Source organism: Epinephelus lanceolatus, chromosome 5 (assembly GCF_041903045.1).
Source record: "Epinephelus lanceolatus isolate andai-2023 chromosome 5, ASM4190304v1, whole genome shotgun sequence".
Lineage (NCBI taxonomy): Eukaryota > Metazoa > Chordata > Actinopteri > Perciformes > Serranidae > Epinephelus > Epinephelus lanceolatus.
Genome location: NC_135738.1, coordinates 11,220,583 through 11,238,831, shown reverse-complemented (window position 1 = coordinate 11,238,831; position 18,249 = coordinate 11,220,583). Strand labels below are relative to the sequence as shown.

Sequence of the window (18,249 nt, the reverse complement as noted above, 5' to 3'; positions counted from 1 at the left end):
AAGGAAAAATTCAATCTAAAATGTTCAATGTTCAATCAAGAACTTAATTATGTTTGCCTAGATATGTGTTTTAAATATATATGTCAACACTGACCTTGGCAACCATTCAGACTATTGGTTAAAAAGAGGGAGGTTTTGGGACTTCTCTTTTCTGTGTCATATCCCATAAAAAGATTTTTCACCTGCTTTCCATTTCCTTGGTATGATTCTCACATATTTTTGACTGAACTTCTTCTCAGCTATTTTTGTTTGGAAGCAGCACAGAGGCAGCACATCCAGCAGTTCTCCTCGTTCACAAGTGAGTTTCTTTCTGTTGGTGTTGTTTGGAGCTTGATTAACATCATTGATACCTCATTTTCTGAATAACTTTTCTATATAATTGCACAGAAAATTCCATTCCTGTTACATCAAGCTGGAAACTCTTCTGACTTTCCTCACTTTGACTTGATTGTTGAAAATTATGATAAGATAATATTCCTGATGCAGCCTATGAATGGAAAACTCCTTAACCATATTTAATCTAAATTTGCTCTGCATATAGACAATAAGGATGTGTCTCCTATTCTGGATCCTCTGCCTGATGGCTCCTATTGGTTACAGTCAGCTTCCAGGTCCTCCTGGTCCCAAAGGATATAAAGGGTTTCCAGGGATACCGGGGCTACCAGGGATGCCTGGTTTTCCTGGACCTCCCGGTCAAAAAGGTGGGTAGGTAATAGGGCTAAAACAAGTCAGCGAGTAATTTAAGTAATTCCATTACTAAAAAGCCTCGAGGCTTCATTAAATCCAGTACAACTATACAGTGCACTGCGTTTCACATGGAAGGTTATTTTTGTGGACACAACGCCCTTATGTTACTTGCACTTTTGATAGCCTATGCAGCTGTAACATAGTTGTGAAGCGTGGACTGCAAAACAATGGAGGAAGAGGGACAACAAAAAAGCGAGAGCAATAAAGAGCAGACATGCCAAAAGGAAACGACAGAAAGCGTAAAGACTGTGGGATCCTTACAATTTAAAACAAAAACACAACGTAGTTCAGTGTGTGCACTGCAAAACGGAGTTAGCATACCACAACTGCACATGCTCAACACTACAAGATCTAAGGAGAAGACATCCAGTGTATGCCGAGCGGTCCCAACACAACAAAGATAGTGTTAATGCTAGACTTGCACCGATTTATCGGCAGTGCTCGGAACTGGGCCGGTTTTCGCGTGATCGGTCATGACCTGCGACCAGCCGGTCAGTCTAAAATATGCCGATTTAAATTCCTGGCGCACCGTGTGACTGACATCGTGTAAAATCAGCAGCGCACACACACGTACATGTGCAACTCACGGTTTGGGCGATGTGAGGAAGTGAAACATGGGCGGCTTCTCACCTTAATCATTCACGCACACACATCAAAATAGAAAAGGAGAAAGTTGTTAATTGTCCGTGTTAAATTGAACTGTGGAGCTCTCACTGCTGCACGGTGCTGCTTGAAACTGACGAGACGTATTGACGTATATTGTGTGCTGTAAAGTGGTTTGAAAAAACTGAAATCGGAATCAGCCATCCAAACACTCTGCAAATTGGAAATCGGCATCGGCCCAAAAAATTGTAATAGGTGCAAGTCTAGTTAATGCCATATTCAAGTTCATTTAACCTTAATCAGTGATTGTTAGCTGAGACTCATAAGGCATGTAAAGAACATACGTGTATTATGGCTTTTATAATGGCTGATTAATAAGAGAAATCAATGTGGTGGGTAACGTTACCTGGCAATGTATTGTGTATCAGCCAAGTTTTGCTAAAGAAAATACTAGTGACCCACAGAAAATAAATGCTGCAGTCTGTTTGTTTAAGTCTGAGCTTCATTCACATTATTATGTTAGTCTCGCACACACACACACAAGAACACTCCTGCACCACTGACTCACTCATTGATTGCACATGTGCACCACTAAATCACTCTCAGACACCCATACACACACACACACACAGAGCAGAAAATGCTTTCTCTTTAAAACCCAGAACATATCAGTAGCACCTTTTGTTTTACCAATACTCCATCTGAATAGTGACCGGACTCCAGTTATTTCTGTCTAAAATTAAACCTCCCTTTAGGCAAGGCAGAGGAGCTTCACCCATAGCAGGGGTGGGAATCTCCAGACACCTCAAGATTCGATTATAATTCAGAGGGCTATGATTTGATTATGAAACAATTAATGATTAATTGCTGCATCCAAGCTTTTGATTTCTATACATGACTCATTTCTCGCTGTGTGACTATTTGCTACTTTTAAAACATAGCATAATGTATTTGTAATGATCCATAATTAAATACACAGATGGACTGACTTGCACTCTGTTTTGCTCTTGTCCAGGTCCCCTTTCCCTTCAGCTCCATTGAACCCAAAATGCTTCCATACCCTAGATTTAAACCTGGGGTTGCCAGTCAGGCTGTAACTATCTGCAGTTGCTTATGCTCATAATGGGATAATTATGCTGGCCTAGTGTTTAGTATGCAATTCATATACTGTTTAATAATACATTTTTAAAATGAAAAGGCTTCAGATCATTTAACTGCAATAATTAATGCTCTACCATTGTATGTTTCGAGCAGCTTCTCTACTGCGCTGTCAACTCTCAGAGTTTGAGGTGAAACAGACTGATCTTAGAAAGTACTCACAATATAGCTTGTCTCTCAAATGCAAGTGCATAATTGTTATACTAAAACATGCTGCCTTTTGTAAAGATGATTTACAAGTTCACTCTAGTGTGTCCACGCTAAACTGCGAGTGAGGCTATCAACTTTTAGTGATGTTTAATGTCTAGGGGACATTGGAAATGTTGGAGCACCTGGTGCAATTGGACCAAGGGGTGGGACTGGATATCCTGGAGCAGGTAGACCAACTGGACCAACTGGGGATACTCCGTGTAAACAAGGTGATTGAGTTATTAGAGAATATTAAACACACCGTTTAGAAATTGTTTAAATCATTTTAGTACTAATAGTAACATTGGTAACTTAATCTGTTTCATCCAGCTCTCTTTGGCTCAATTATCCCAGACCTTGAAGCCTTAAAGAAGAGCACTTCTAAGTTAGAGCTGGGTAAGTATCCTTTTTAATGAATACAAGGGATAGTTACAAGAAATGAATGCATGCGGATGGTGATTATTTGCAACTGTTCAAGAGACCGTTTTCTTGGACTGGCATTGCTCTTACAAGGAACAATAAGCAAAATATTTTCATTGGAATTCTGCCATACTGCACTTCATTAATCTCATTTGAATGAGGATAGACAGGCATTTATTTTTTAATGGAGTGCATAATTTTGTTTGGAATAGGAAATATAGAACAAGTATTTCATTGTATTTTTTCCCGCTTTGTTTTGAGCAAATAAAGAGTGTGATTTTAAGCACCTTGACACACAACACAATCAATGCTGGATCGTCAGTGAGTGTCTGTTGCCCTTGTTTTGTCCCACATAGTTGGCAATAGTGGGCCCTTGTTGGCTCTTTTTCAGCTAATTCAGCATGTTGAATCTGTCCTGTCAATATAGAGTTATTTCCTCTATGTGCCAGTTGGCCATTGGCTGTAGTCTTTGTGGTGTGTTCAAGTGCAACTTTTTGGCCAAAACAAAGGCAACCTACAGTAACGCATCAGTTGGCCTTCGACGCCAATAGTTCTTTGATGTTGGTTTGGTGTGTCAGAGGAAGACGAAACATATTAAATAACTACCTAAAGAGCACATGTGACAAAATAACAGAAACACATGGTCATCTAAATAGCCTTTTCTGAGTTTTCGATAGCATCTCACTGTACGTGATTTTACTGGCTCAGATGTCATCATGTTAGCTAAGTGCTGAGCATCTCTTAACATCAGTGTGCTGTAGGACTGCACCCTAGACGGTGATGGTTTGAAACATAGAAGATGAGATGGAGGACACGTACCACTTCATCCCACTTTACAAAAATAAAGCCAAGTCACATTCAATGTCAAAAACCTACTCTGAAGCCCCAATATAGGGCCACTTGTCAACATATGACTAATGTTGACAGCTTCGAGAACCTAGTAAGTGAAACCTGAGTTAAGATTAGTTTGTCACATAAAACATTTCATATTTTGCGTCAAAATTTTTGAGCGGAGATTGACAGAGAGTCAAAGCTGAGTTTGTTAAAACTTGTATTCACTTGCTATTTCATTCCTAATTTTCTGCATGCTGTTTTCTGTTTTCAGTTATAAACTATGACTTTTTCCGGAAAGTTGGTCAGAAGAACTTTGTGTCCAACAAGGAGAGAGGCGCCTTTTCCAGGGCTGTCAAGTTCTGCTTCCAACAAGGCTTAGAGCTGGCTTTGCCCCAGAATGAGGAGGAGAACAGAGTACTGACTCAGTTCTTTGGGGACATTTACAAAACAGCCTGGATCAACATAAACAATAAAAAGGCAGTGGGGAATTTTGACTCTGATATGAAAAACCAACCTCTGACGTTTACCAAATGGGAAGAAGGGCAGCCAGACAAATCCATCCAAGATACAGGCTGCACCATGCTGTCAGAAAACGGTGTCTGGAGAGTGACACCTGAATGTTCTCTGAATGCTTACATCATTTGTCAGATATAAAAAGATCTCATGCTCCTTGCAAGTCTTGTTTTAATGGATTTTTTTTCCCGATAAGTTTATCTTTAGCTTTTAGCTTTAAGTGTTTGTTTTGGGTTTTGATTAGCTGATTAATTACATATCTGTTTTATTCTAGGTGTGTAGAGCGGAGGAAATGTAGAAAAATATATAGCGTTGCTGATTTCATGTATCTGCTAGAGCGAATGACTTTTTGTCATTTAGACACTGGTGCAGCGGTCCTTATCTAGCGTCATCTCAGACATCCATCACAGTGACGCTGCAGATATGCATCCATAGGAGATGCACTGAATTCAGGTTAAGAAGAATCTTATTTTAAGTCTTATTCTGATGCAAATTAGTACATTAGCAGGAATATAGCACATCATTAAGTGGCAGCAGTGCTGTATTATTTAAATATTAAAGTACAATAAAAATATTTTGTCCCTAAAAACAATAAATAATTGTGAGAAATAATCTTGATTATCATTTTGGCCATAATTGTGCAGCCCTATGTTAATGTGGACATTTGACACCCATTTGCTTACATGCTGTGTGTGAAGGGTTTTGCTTGATATTCATTTATTCATCCACACAGCTGGCATACACATTGGAAATACAGGGACAGAGTGTTGGTCAGAATATTATGTTTGCTGTGTGAGAACTATTCTAACCTCTTTAGTCTGGCTGCAATGCCAGAAAGAATGTTTGTTTTTTAAATACTAACCTGATCTAAGAGGACTCTTATATTAAAATTAGCTCTTTCATATTGTTTATTAAACTGACTTTGTGCATTAGAGATGATGATTGAGATCAATTAATTAACCGAACATCAAACTATCGGTAAAAAAAAACCTGATTTGAATTTTTTGAGCAAATGTTTTTCCTCAAAGTGAACCTACGATTTTCAGATGCACAATGACATTACCTTAACTTCCTGTATGGAACCTCCATGCAAAACAGTGATCAAAGATTAGCAGTATTCCTGTTTCTTGTATTTGAAATATATAATTCAATTACTTTTAATTTTTTTACTTTAGAGTACAAACTTTGTATTTTTGAAAACACTAAATATACTTTTTCATGATTCAGAAAAATACTAGACTAGGACAAAACCTTCTGTGTGACTAGATTGTAGCCCTGCCAGATTTTCCACGAATGTTGGGCCGTTTTGTCAGCAAGCTGCAAGCATTTAGACACACAGAGCCAGATTGGCAAGTTGATCCGAGGTGCTCAATTTTCCGCCTCGTAGGGTAGGCATATTGATGGAACCTTTTTGGTTTAAAAAGAACGAGGTGCCCTTCCGCCACGGGAGGGGCTGTTGATGACTTGTGGGAGGAGCTGTTGATGACACCGCACATGCGACCCACTGGTGGTGGATAAACAGGAAACAGCTGATAGCAGGAATGAGCAGCTAGTAGCAAGAGGGAAACGCAAACCTGACAGACACTGTAAAGATGAGCAACTGGGGAGACAAGGAATTGCGCGCCCTCCTTGCCCTCGCAAATGAAGAGGCCATTAACCGTCAAATGACACGGACGGTGAAGGACAGGCCAACTTACAAGAGAATTGCCGAAGGACAGCTGCGGCTTCCCTCGGAATATGTCACTGTTTACGTGCCAAGCAGTCACTGGTGTGCGGACGTCCGCTTTGAGTCCGCGCAGACCTCCGTGGAGTCTGTTCCGCCCGGGAGGGGGGGGATTATTCGAAAAATTGTCGAATACTTGCCACGATTTTCGAATAGTGTTTTTGCTTGTGTTGCCCATCCCTAGTTCTACTGACAGCAATATTTGTTAAACGTCCTTTTGGCTCTGTTTATCTACTAAATCAATAAATCAGTCGTCCTCTACGAGAGCCACAGTTATCCTGTCTCTGTGCATGTCTGGCCTGTTTCTTTAAAAGAGGCTAAATCATAAAGGTCATTTTGCATCTTAAAACTGGCTTGGCTCAGGAAAGGACACGACAACATCAAAAATCCAATTTGTGTGTGTGTTTTTTTAAAATAAATCTTTTGTCACTAAACTCTGAATTCTCAGCCTACAGTGAGGCTCTGGTTCTCCTTTCTGTGTCATATCCTGTAAAAAAAAAAAGATTTTTCACATGCTTTTCATTTCCTCTGGACTGGATGTCTCATATTTTTGACTAAACTATTTTTTTGCCACTCTTTGTTTGGAAGCAGCAAAGAAGGAGCACAATCAGATCACTCTTCATTTGTACTGTGAGTTTGTTTCTGTTTGTCTCTAACTACTAGATTAACATCACTGACATACAGTACAGGCCAAAAGTTTAGACACAACTTCTCATTCAATGCGTTTTCTTTATTTTCATGACTATTTACATTGTAGATTCTCACTGAAGGCATCAAAACTATGAATGAACACGTGGAGTTATGTACTTAACAAAAAAAGGTGAAATAACTGAAAAACATGTTTTATATTCTAGTTTCTTCAAAATAGCCACCCTTTGCTCTGATTACTGCTTTGCACACTCTTGGCATTCTCTCCATGAGCTTCAAGAGGTAGTCACCTGAAATGGTTTCCACTTCACAGGTGTGCCTTATCAGGGTTAATTAGTGGAATTTCTTGCTTTATCAATGGGGTTGGGACCATCAGTTGTGTTGTGCAGAAGTCAACTGTTAAAATTCATATTATGGCAAGAACCAATCAGCTAACTAAAGAAAAACGAGTGGCCATCATTACTTTAAGAAATGAAGGTCAGTCAGTCCGGAAAATTGCAAAAACTTTAAATGTGTCCCCAAGTGGAGTCGCAAAAACCATCAAGTGCTACAACCAAACTGGCACACATGAGGACCGACCCAGGAAAGGAAGACCAAGAGTCACCTCTGCTTCTGAGGATAAGTTCATCCGAGTCACCGGCCTCAGAAATCGCAAGTTAACAGCAGCTCAGATCAGAGACCAGATGAATGCCACACAGAGTTCTAGCAGCAGACACATCTCTAGAACAACTGTTAAGAGGAGACTGCGCCAATCAGGCCTTCATGGTCAAATAGCTGCTAGGAAACCACTGCTAAGGAGAGGCAACAAGCAGAAGAGATTTGTTTGGGCCAAGAAACACAAGGAATGGACATTAGACCAGTGGAAATCTGTGCTTTGGTCTGATGAGTCCAAATTTGAGATCTTTGGTTCCAACCGCCGTGTCTTTGTGAGACGCACAAAAGGTGAACGGATGGATTCCACATGCCTGGTTCCCACTGTGAAGCATGGAGGAGGAGGTGTGATGGTGTGGGGGTGTTTTGCTGGTGACACTGTTGGGGATTTATTCAAAATTGAAGGCACACTGAACCAGCATGGCTACCACAGCATCCTGCAGCGACATGCCATCCCATCCGGTTTGCGTTTAGTTGGACAATCATTTATTTTTCAACAGGACAATGACCCCAAACACACCTCCAGGCTGTGTAAGGGCTATTTGACCAAGAAGGAGAGTGATGGAGTGCTGCGGCAGATGACCTGGCCTCCACAGTCACCGGACCTGAACCCAATCGAAATGGTTTGGGGTGAGCTGGACCGCAGAGTGAAGGCAAAGGGGCCAACAGTGCTAAACACCTCTGGGAACTCCTTCAAGACTGTTGGAAAACCATTTCAGGTGACTACCTCTTGAAGCTCATCGAGAGAATGCCAAGAGTGTGCAAAGCAGTAATCAGAGCAAAGGGTGGCTATTTTGAAGAAACTAGAATATAAAACATGTTTTCAGTTATTTCACCTTTTTTTGTTAAGTACATAACTCCACATGTGTTCATTCATAGTTTTGATGCCTTCAGTGAGAATCTACAATGTAAATAGTCATGAAAATAAAGAAAACGCATTGAATGAGAAGGTGTGTCCAAACTTTTGGCCTGTACTGTACTTATTCAAACTTAAAGAAAAATTCCATTTTTTTAAGTTACAATGAGGTGGAAAAACACTGGAGATACATCGTTTCCTATAAGTGGCACCTGTTATTGCTAAATTGTGAAATGAATAACTCTGATTATGTTTCCTACACTTGTATCTGTATTAACTTGTTGTAAATAATGACTTGGGCTTGTAAATAGGATGAAATTATTAAACTACATGTTAAACAGATTTCAGTTCTGCATTCAGAGGATGGGGCTGTGTCTCCTATTCTGCATCGTCTGCCTGGTGGCTTCTATTGGCAACAGTCAGGTTCCAGGTCCGCCTGGTCCCAAAGGTGACAGAGGAGATCCTGGACTACCAGGACGACCTGGGATACAGGGTTTTCATGGAGGTCCAGGTTTTCCAGGTCAGAAAGGTGAACAAGGTTAGTGTCGTTGACTTCACCACAATCGTTGTTACAACAATAATTGACCAGATTACAGCCAGCTACTTTGGAGTAGCTCAGCCAACAAAAAAATCTACCTGCATTGGTCGCTTGGCTGGTATTAATTTCAGACCCTGCTTATGAAGATAAAATAATAAAAAAATGGTTTATTCACATGCTGAGACTAGTGAGGAGTTGTTAAATATATCAAAAAGAATATTGCTCCGACCGCATCTTTACAATTGTATTCAACATAATACCTAACATTATTTATTTATAAACAAATGTGTATGTGGCACAAAAAAGCAATATATTATTTTGGCCGTTAAAAAAAATCTATTTTCCACCAGTGGATTTTCTCATCTACCAGTCCTTTTAGCCAGGAAGTCAAAACATTAATTTTGGACACTGTCTGGAATTCATAAAGATAAGGAAGTGCAACTCTCCCACGTGAACGTTAAAAGCATTTTAGAGATCTGTGTTACAAATGCCTTTTTTTAAGAAATGAGTCAGAAATAAGTCCTAATGCTGAGGTGTAGTCTGAAAGGGTGGGTTTAAACCTGAGGGGAAAGACAGTGGCTCTTTCTACAATGCCGCTCTAAGGCAGGGAATTTTATGCCCTTATGCTGCCTCATTGTTCTGTATATAAAGGTATAATCGCAAAATGGGGAGTTTTCTTACCTTTGAGCCGTCTGTATAAACAGGACAGTCGTCAAGACAGAATCATGGGTGTGCCATTATGTGGCTAAAACAAAGAAGTAGCAGTCGAAAATATCTGCAAATAGAGAAAATAATGATATCCGGGAGCTCCTTAGCCTCCAAGCAGAGGATGATATCAGCCGCCATGTAACAGGGACAGTAAATGATTGTTATTGCCAAGTTACGCCATTGTTATTCCTTAGTATTTGACGGCAGTAGCGGGCACCCGTCAAAATTTCTTTGGAAATTTTTTAGTTATTTATAAAGCGCTTCCAATGCATATGTCATTCTAAAGGTCGACATTGTTGTCTTACATTTCACGCCCGCCGTGCCTCTTGATTCTGCGATGCCTACATACCATCTAAAATTACACACGGGAGCAGCGTGATTCCACCGTCGTGTGGTTCTGTGTAAAAATCAAAGGCAGCATGAAGAAAGGACTGTGGAGCAGCCCTATAGCGTGATCTCTGTGTAAAAAGGGCTAGTGACTCTGCTTTCTTCACACCGAGGGGAGAACTTCTTTCCACCATTGGTGATCTTCAGAGTAACAAGCCGTCCAGGCAGAGTATGCACAATGGTCAGGAAGGAGTTTTTCTCAGGTCACCCTTTTTATGCAAAGTCTTGACTTGACTATAGACCTCTTTACACAGAGATTGTGCAATGCTGCCGCAGTGAAGAATCGTCATTACACTGGCTTTGCTTTTCTTTTCTTCTTTTTGAAACACAGAACCAAAACAATGGCAGCATAATGTTGCCCCAGAAAGCATGCCAGAGTTGGAAAGCAAAAGAGATGTGACAGGCCTGGTGTTTAACTCAACAACACAGCACTTTCCAGTCAACAACAATAGCATGAAACAACAATAACAATCATTTACCATCCCTGTTATATGGTGGTTGATCTTGTCCTCTGCTCGCGGGTTAAGGAGCTCCCAAACCTCATTGTGTCTCCAATTTGCCGACATTTTCCTTTCTCCTCTTCGTTTTTTGAGTTACCTGTTAACTGCTGCTAGCTGCTTTTTCAAATGAGAAAGTTCGTGACCCAGCCGCCATGTTGGAGACTGTCTAGCAAAGCACTAAACACCACCCAATGGCTGGACCAACTGTCAGCTAAAGAGTATCCTAAAATATGTTGCTGAAAGCATTTGAGGCAAGAAATAGACAATTCAGTAACAGTATCTTGATTCATATTTGATCAGCGCTGACTTTTCTGACCACAGTTCACAAGCCATCACTGACATTCAAATAAACACAAGAAGTTTGTGCTCCAATAAAAAAAAAAGAAAAAAGGAATCAGCACTCAGTGAATAATCCTCCTAAGCCCTACGATAAGCTATTATGGCAAGGCTTAACTATACAGACCCGTGAGCAGTGATAACTAACATGTCTTTGGGGTCATCGGGTGGGAACCTCCTTTCACCGGTGTTTCGTCTAGTTAGTCCCACGACACCTCCAGGAGGCTAGACAGTGATCTCTGGCGTCCCAGAGACACTCCCCTAATGCCAGGTCTCACTGCTCCCCACACTAACCGAACAACCTCCTTTACCTTACCTATACTACCACAGAGGAGGCAGACCCAGGGAAGGAAGCCTTGTTAGGCTATCACACTCCCCCGCCGGGTTAGGCTGTACAGTCTACCTCCCCAGGACGAGCCCTCACAACAATGACACCTCCAGGAGGCTGGACAGTGATCTCAGCCCAAACAACACTGCCAACTTCAACCAAGCCCAGGCTCCGTTTATGTGAGCTCCAGGCAGAAGCAATGCTGATACTACCTTTACTAGCACATTCACCATACTCTATTTCACACGCTACATAGCATAACTACAATGTAAGCTAAAGTTAAAGGAGATAAATGAACTCACAGGATCAGCAAACACACTCACTTTGCAGCATGGTCTCAAACAAAATGGATTCAAATAGGCCACTCCCACACTTAAATAACCTTCCTCTTCCTGGATTTCCTTCTGACTTACACATGGCTTTCTCAGCCCAAACAGCACTGCCATCTTCAACCAAACCCAGGCTCCATACATGCGAGCTCCAGGCAGAAGCAATGCTGATACTAGCTTTCCTGTCACATTCACCATACTCTATTTCACACACTACATAGCATAACTACAATATAAGCTAAAGTTAAAGGAGCTAACTGGACTTACAGGATCAGCAAGCACACTCACCTTGCCGCATGGCCTCAAACAAAATGGATTCCAATAGGCCACTCCCACACTTAAATGCTTCCTCTTCCTGGATTTCTCCTGACAGGAAGTGGATCTCTCCACCTGATCTCAAGGAGTTATGTGCCCTGCTTAGTAGTTCCCCCTGCTGGCCCCCAGCTGACATTATTTCTTCTGTAATAGATAAACTGGCTGCATTTAATTGCTTCATCTGACATTTCCCTCACTGTCTTCCTCAAATTCTGTCCCCGCACTCCGAGTTCCCCCAGGAGTGAGACAGTTGATCTTGCTATGAATCCCCTACACCCCACTTCCACTGGACAAATCCTAGTCTTCCATCCTCGCTGCTCAGCTTCTGCTCCTAAGTCTGCATATCTAAGCTTTTTTCTTTCATAGGCTTCTTCCACTGAGTCTTCCCAAGGAACTGTCAGCTCAATGAAATAAACTATCTGTTGACTCACTGACCACAACACTAAGTCAGGCCTCTGCCTGGTACAGACTATTTCCTGAGGAACAACAAGCTTTCCCCCTAAATCTACTTGCATTTCCCAATCACAAGCACCTTCTAGGCGGCCACACCCTTGCCTCCTCACTAACTTATCCCTTCTGTATTTCTCTCCCTCACGGACAAACTGAATTACTAAGCCCCTATCCTTAACACCTTCTGAATTCACCTGTCTTCGTTTCCCTTCGATGCCTGCAGCTAAACATTTCAACACCTGATTATGTCGCCATGTATATCGGCCTTGTGACAAGCCAACTTTACAGCCTGACAAAATATGCTTTAAAGTTGCGGTACGTGAACACAATGGGCATGATGGGTCCTCATTTACCCACAGTTTTAGGTTCTGGGGGGTTGGTAACACATCGTATGTAGCCCCTACCAGGAATCTAATACGATTCTCCTCCATACTCCACAGGTCCCTCCAACTAAGCTTCCTCTTCTCTACACTTTCCCAATTCAACCACTGTCCCTGTTTAGCCTGGGCCACTACCTTTGCACCCCTTACTATCTCTTCCTGTCTGCGTATCTGTTCTACAACCAGCTTTCTTTTATCTTTGAGGCCTGCTGTATTCCATACCGGTTTACCTGAGCCAAGCCCCAGGCCTCCCCGGCCAAACTGAACATTACCTACAATCTCTGCATGTCTAAGAGCTGCCTCTGCCTCCTGAACTGCCGATCTTGGGTTCCACTTCCTCCCCTTGGTTGGATTTGGAACCACACTCCTAACTACCACGTCCTTACTCCCAGATAACAAGAGCTCTGTCCTGACCTTGGTACATTTAAATTCCTCTGTTAAACTAGATACTGGCAGCTGAAGTATCCCTTTTCCATACAATGCAACACTACTTACTACTTAGGCACCTAGGAGCGCCCAACCACTTCCTAATGTAGGAGCTAACCGACCTTTCCATTCTCTCCACAACAGATATTGGAATTTCATAAACTGACAATGGCCACATTAACCTAGGATATAGCCCAAATTGCAAACACCACAACTTCAACTTTCCTGGAAGTTCTGATTTATCTATTCTATCCAATCCTTCAGCCACATCTTTTCTAAATTTCACCACCTGTTCCTTATCATTCAACTCTACATTGTACCACCTACCTAAGCTCTTTACTGACTTTTCCCTAATTGTTGGGATGTCCTCATCATCTATGACAAACTTCCTATCACTTAACTTCCCTCTACATATCAAGATGCTTCTAGATTTACTAGGCTTGATTTTCATGCTGGCCCACTTGAGGTTCTTATTTACCTTCTCTAGTAGCCTCTTTGTACATGGCATTGTTGTGGTCACCAGTGTCATGTCATCCATGTAAGCCCTAACTGGTGGAAGATGCAACCCATTCTGCCGTCTCTCCCCACCTACCACCCACTTAGAAGCCCTGATGATTACTTCCATTGCCATAGTAAATGCCAAATGACAGTTACGTTAGAGACTCCACAGCTCTGACTGGTTGTTTTTGTTGATGTGATGTAATGCAGGGTTTCCCCTGCATAGAAAATAGTTTGGTGGCCGCCAAAGCCGTTTTAGCCCTCCGCCAATGGAAAATCCCCAAAGAGGGATGTGGGAGTGGGGAAGGGAAGGGAGGGGGAAAAAAAACAAAACTCAAATCTCAGTGCAACCTCATAGTTCAATCACCATGGTTCGGACCAATAACGAGAGCCTGGTGATGCGACATTAGACCAATAATAATCGAGTTCTTTGATTCATCAAAGATCAAAGTAGCGTGTTGAGCCCCATGTTTTGCATCAGCTCAGAACGCAGATGCTGGTGTATTCACTGCCAGCCTGGTGACAAGCGAGATCATGTTTCGGTCCTGAGGTGCTACTTACAGTAACATGTTTATATAATGCCACCGCTGTCTGTCTCTGCTGTGCTGCACAAACTGAGGGCAACTTTTTATTCATTGGATTAAAATGTGCTATATCGGGATAGGTATTGTTATCGGGATATGAAATGACCTATATCGGGATATGAGATTTTGGTCATATCACCCAGCCCTAATGTACTGTATTATTTGGACCTCTTCTGTCTAATAGAGAAAATATGGCATCGCTTAATACATTTGCATGATCTGTAAATGCGAAGCGCGCGTCGCAGATATCACCACCAAAGCCCCTTTCTGAACGAGGGAAAACCCTGTAATGTCATGGAAGCCATTCAAGAAGGCAGAAGAATATGATCTTTTTCATAGATTATCTGTTTGATGTAGCCTGCTGCTGTGTGGATATAGTGACTGTTTCAGCAAATATGACAGAAACCAAACTACAGCTTTAACAAAGTTGTGTAAAAGGGGCTATTGTGTCAGCTGAGGTGGCTCACAAGACCACCTTAGCATCACACTGTTCACTTTGCACACAAGATATCAGATAATAGAAAGAAAAGCATGCATTTCAAGCAAAACTGTTCTCCTTAAGAGATGATCTTTTATAATTTGGGTTACAACTCATTCTTTCATGAAGTGCTGCAAATAAGCCGATACCTGCTTTTAAGTCATTTTGAAATGTAATATGTGAAATACTATGTAACTGAGCGAGTGCTTCAATGCTTCATAAAGGATGGGTCCAATGCTTTCATGCTCTTCAGAGCATGCTGACTTGTAACATGACTTTTCCACTGATGCCATCCTCTGGCCAAACTTCGAAAATGTATGTCCCACTAGAGAGGCTTAAAAATAAGTTGTCATTGTTGTATCATCTATCAAACATGTTTTTCTAATTTTCTGATGTGGCTTTGGTTCTTTTGTCTTGTTTAAATTTCTTTTTACATGCTCTTCAGGGTTCCCGGGATCTATAGGACCACCTGGGCCAGTTCTGATATGTGGACGAGGTGATCATATCTTAGAGAATATAAACTTTTCATCATTCGAGTAACTGCTATATGTCATTGATTTACAATTCAGCAGTACGCAGATAGTTGTGAGCCCTGCTTTTTAGCTTGCATAAAAATGATGCAACACATTTGAGGAACATCGGCCACTGCCATCGGTGAATGTCATCTTATTTGTCGAGAGGCCAATAGCAGTAGGCGAATATCTGCCGATAACGCTGTGCGGCCAATTAATCGATGTATCCCTATCTGACATATTTGGTATCTCTATTTGAATTTAAAATGAAGGGCTGGGGCTAAAATAATTAGACATCAGTAAGTAATAACAAAGTATCAAGTCAGTCATTATAATAAATATGTTAATTAAATAATCACTTAAGCATAACACACAGACCTCAAATGGGCAAAGAGGTGAATCGATACCTCTGTGAAACATCCTGAACAAAAAGTAAATAATTCATAATGGCAGTATTCATTGCAGGGCCTTTTATATTGGTTTGCATGAAATTGTGAGGTGCATATTATTGTGAAGGAGAGGAAAAGATAAGCCTTTCATGCACTGCATATCTGTGAGCACCAAAGTATAGCAACTTTGGTAACTGAACTTATTCTGCTTAATCCAGATCCTGTTGATTCTGTTAGCCAGGACGTTGAAACTTTGAAGACGAGCATTGCCAAGTTAGAGCTGGGTAAGTATCCTATTGAAAAACTACAATGGAGCAATAAAAAGGATGTGAGTGCACGGATGGTATTTTAATTACAACTTTTCGGGAGACTAGGGATAGGCATCTTTCAGATTTTAACAATACTACTACTCTTACCGATACTGCTCATTGATCCAGTACTTTAATGGTACTTTTATCGGTTCTTCTGGGGTTTTAATTATCATTGCTTTATATTCCATGTATGCACATACAGTATATAAATTAACATTCTGCTACAGCTTTGTTTAGAATTTAATTTCAATTTATTTTCAAGCCCAGTATCACAAATCACACTCTGAGGGCTTTACAGCATACAACATTAGCAAACATGCATCAATGACAAGTGTCTTAATCTTATTGGAAATTATAAAAGGAGCTGGTGAAATAAAAACTGTGCACGATAATGTTTATGTAACCTAAATAAATTCGGCCTCAGGGCCCGTTTAATCCCAAATTTCGGCACCCATCCCTACAGGAGACTTTGCTTTGTTAGAGTTCACTTTTTGAGTGTACTAACTTGTACTTGTACCTCAGTAGTTTTCAAGTATGTGTCCCTTCTTGTTCTATGCCCGTAGGATGTTTAAGAAAGGAGCAACGAGAAAAATATTTCCAATAAAATCATCATCAGCTGTACTGGGCTCCATTAATCTCATTTAGATGAGAAAAAAACTTTATTAATGGATTTGGAACTGTAACTGAGTAAAATGTAGCTACAGTAGTAAGCCTGTATTCCACCTCAGTGAGTGTGTGATATTACACATCTATGCCAAGATGGTAATACAGTTTTGGGTTTATGGAAGACAAATGTGTTAACTTGCCAATTTATTCCTGATTTGCTGCATGTTGTTTTCTTTCTCCAGCAATAAACTATGACTTTGTCCGAAGAGTTGGTCAGAAATACTTTGTGTCATACAAGAAGCGCGGCTCGTTCTCCAGGGCTGTCGAGTTCTGCTCCCAACAAGGCTTAGAGCTGGCTTCGCCCCAGAGCGAGGAGGAGAACAACAGACTGAATCAGTTCTTTGGGGACGTTTACAAAATAGCCTGGATCAACGTCAACGATAACAAAGCAGTGGGGAATTTTGACTCTGATATGAAGAACCAACCTCTGTCCTTTACAAAATGGGGAGAGGGGCAGCCAGACAAATCCATCCAAGATACAGGCTGCACTATGCTGTCAGAAGATGGTGTGTGGAGAGTGACACCTGAATGCTCTCTTAGTGCTTACATCATTTGTCAGATATAGAAAGTTCTTGTATCCCAGAGTCTTTTGTTTTTTTGTAATGTTGTTTAAAATGATCATATGCTAATATCCAGTGCATTAAAAAAATATAGACCTTAACTTTATCCTCATTTTGATGAAGATATCATGGACAGGAACAATTATTCTTGAGGCCCAGTTACACCAAACCAACATAACAAGAATAATGGCAACGAGGGCCTCATGCTGCCTGTGTCTCAGCCAAGAAGCTGCACCTGAACACAATGCAAAGACTTCAGCCAAAAGCCAGCTGGTATGTACGTTCTGCACCTGCATGAAAGGAAATAACTCTCCATACCAGCAGGTGGCAGTAGTCTGTAATCATTATTCTAAAAAGGGCAGATTCGAAACACTAGTTACCAACATTGACTTTAGCCGTTTGTTTGCTTTCCTCACTTCCATTTCTCTTCTCATGGACTGAGCTGAGCTGCCAATCAGAGTCATTTAATTTGCCAACTCTCTGCCAGCTCTGCTCCCAATTCAAAATGCTGAATCTGCCAATAAGGGCCCCCTAGTGCCAACCGTGTGGGACACACTGCGAAAACTAGGCTGGCAGACATTTACCAACAGCCCAACTTTGACCAATGGCCACCCACCAGCTTGGTGTGTCAGGGCCATTAAATATATTTCCTCTTGAATGCTTTGGTTTCTTTTATGTTTTTTAATCTCTCCTAAAAGAATCAGCAGCATGGTATTATTACTCTTCTGCAAACATATTCCCCTATAAGAAAGAATTTAAGCAAAGAAAAATAAGAATGCCGTACATGTCATGACTATGTTAAGAGTGTAATAACTTTTCAAATGATGCGTTTTAGAAGCATATGACACAATAAAGCAAACAGCAATGGTGCGGTCTCATTTCATAAATTCATGTATTTCAGGTTGAGGGTGAATTTCAAGTCCCTTGATTTACATTTTAAGTGGTTTGCCAGAGCTAATCTGTCTGATGAGCTGTTGTGGTTTAAAAAGAAAAGAGGCTCTTTTAAGATGTTTCCTTTTTTGTGTGTTATATCACATTTCATATGTGTTATTTATTTACACTAGGATGGATCTTTTACAAATTTATCTTTAAACAATTTATCATCCATGTCTCACAATTGATAACAAATCACATGGAGCGCGCACACACTCACACACAGGGCAGCAAACTGGGCAGGGGTCATCACAACAACCTCAAACTTAACTATGAAAA

General features: G+C 41.0%; 2 protein-coding genes across 2 annotated transcripts; both read left to right on the top strand.

Annotated features, from left to right (window-relative positions):
* Positions 1–547: 547 nt before the first annotated feature.
* LOC117261968 (mannose-binding protein C-like) lies at positions 548–5,568 on the top strand. Its single transcript, XM_033634575.2, has 4 exons — positions 548–701; positions 2,817–2,927; positions 3,028–3,093; positions 4,223–5,568. Exons 1-4 carry the CDS (start codon positions 551–553, stop codon positions 4,603–4,605), a joined length of 711 nt encoding a protein of 236 aa, XP_033490466.1. The 5' UTR covers positions 548–550; the 3' UTR covers positions 4,606–5,568.
* Positions 5,569–6,784: 1,216 nt separating this feature from the next.
* LOC144463598 (mannose-binding protein C-like) lies at positions 6,785–17,869 on the top strand. Its single transcript, XM_078168360.1, has 5 exons — positions 6,785–6,817; positions 8,684–8,880; positions 15,045–15,095; positions 15,719–15,784; positions 16,660–17,869. The coding sequence occupies exons 2-5, from the start codon at positions 8,706–8,708 to the stop codon at positions 17,040–17,042; spliced, it is 675 nt and encodes a 224-aa protein (XP_078024486.1). The 5' UTR covers positions 6,785–6,817; positions 8,684–8,705; the 3' UTR covers positions 17,043–17,869.
* Positions 17,870–18,249: the final 380 nt, after the last annotated feature.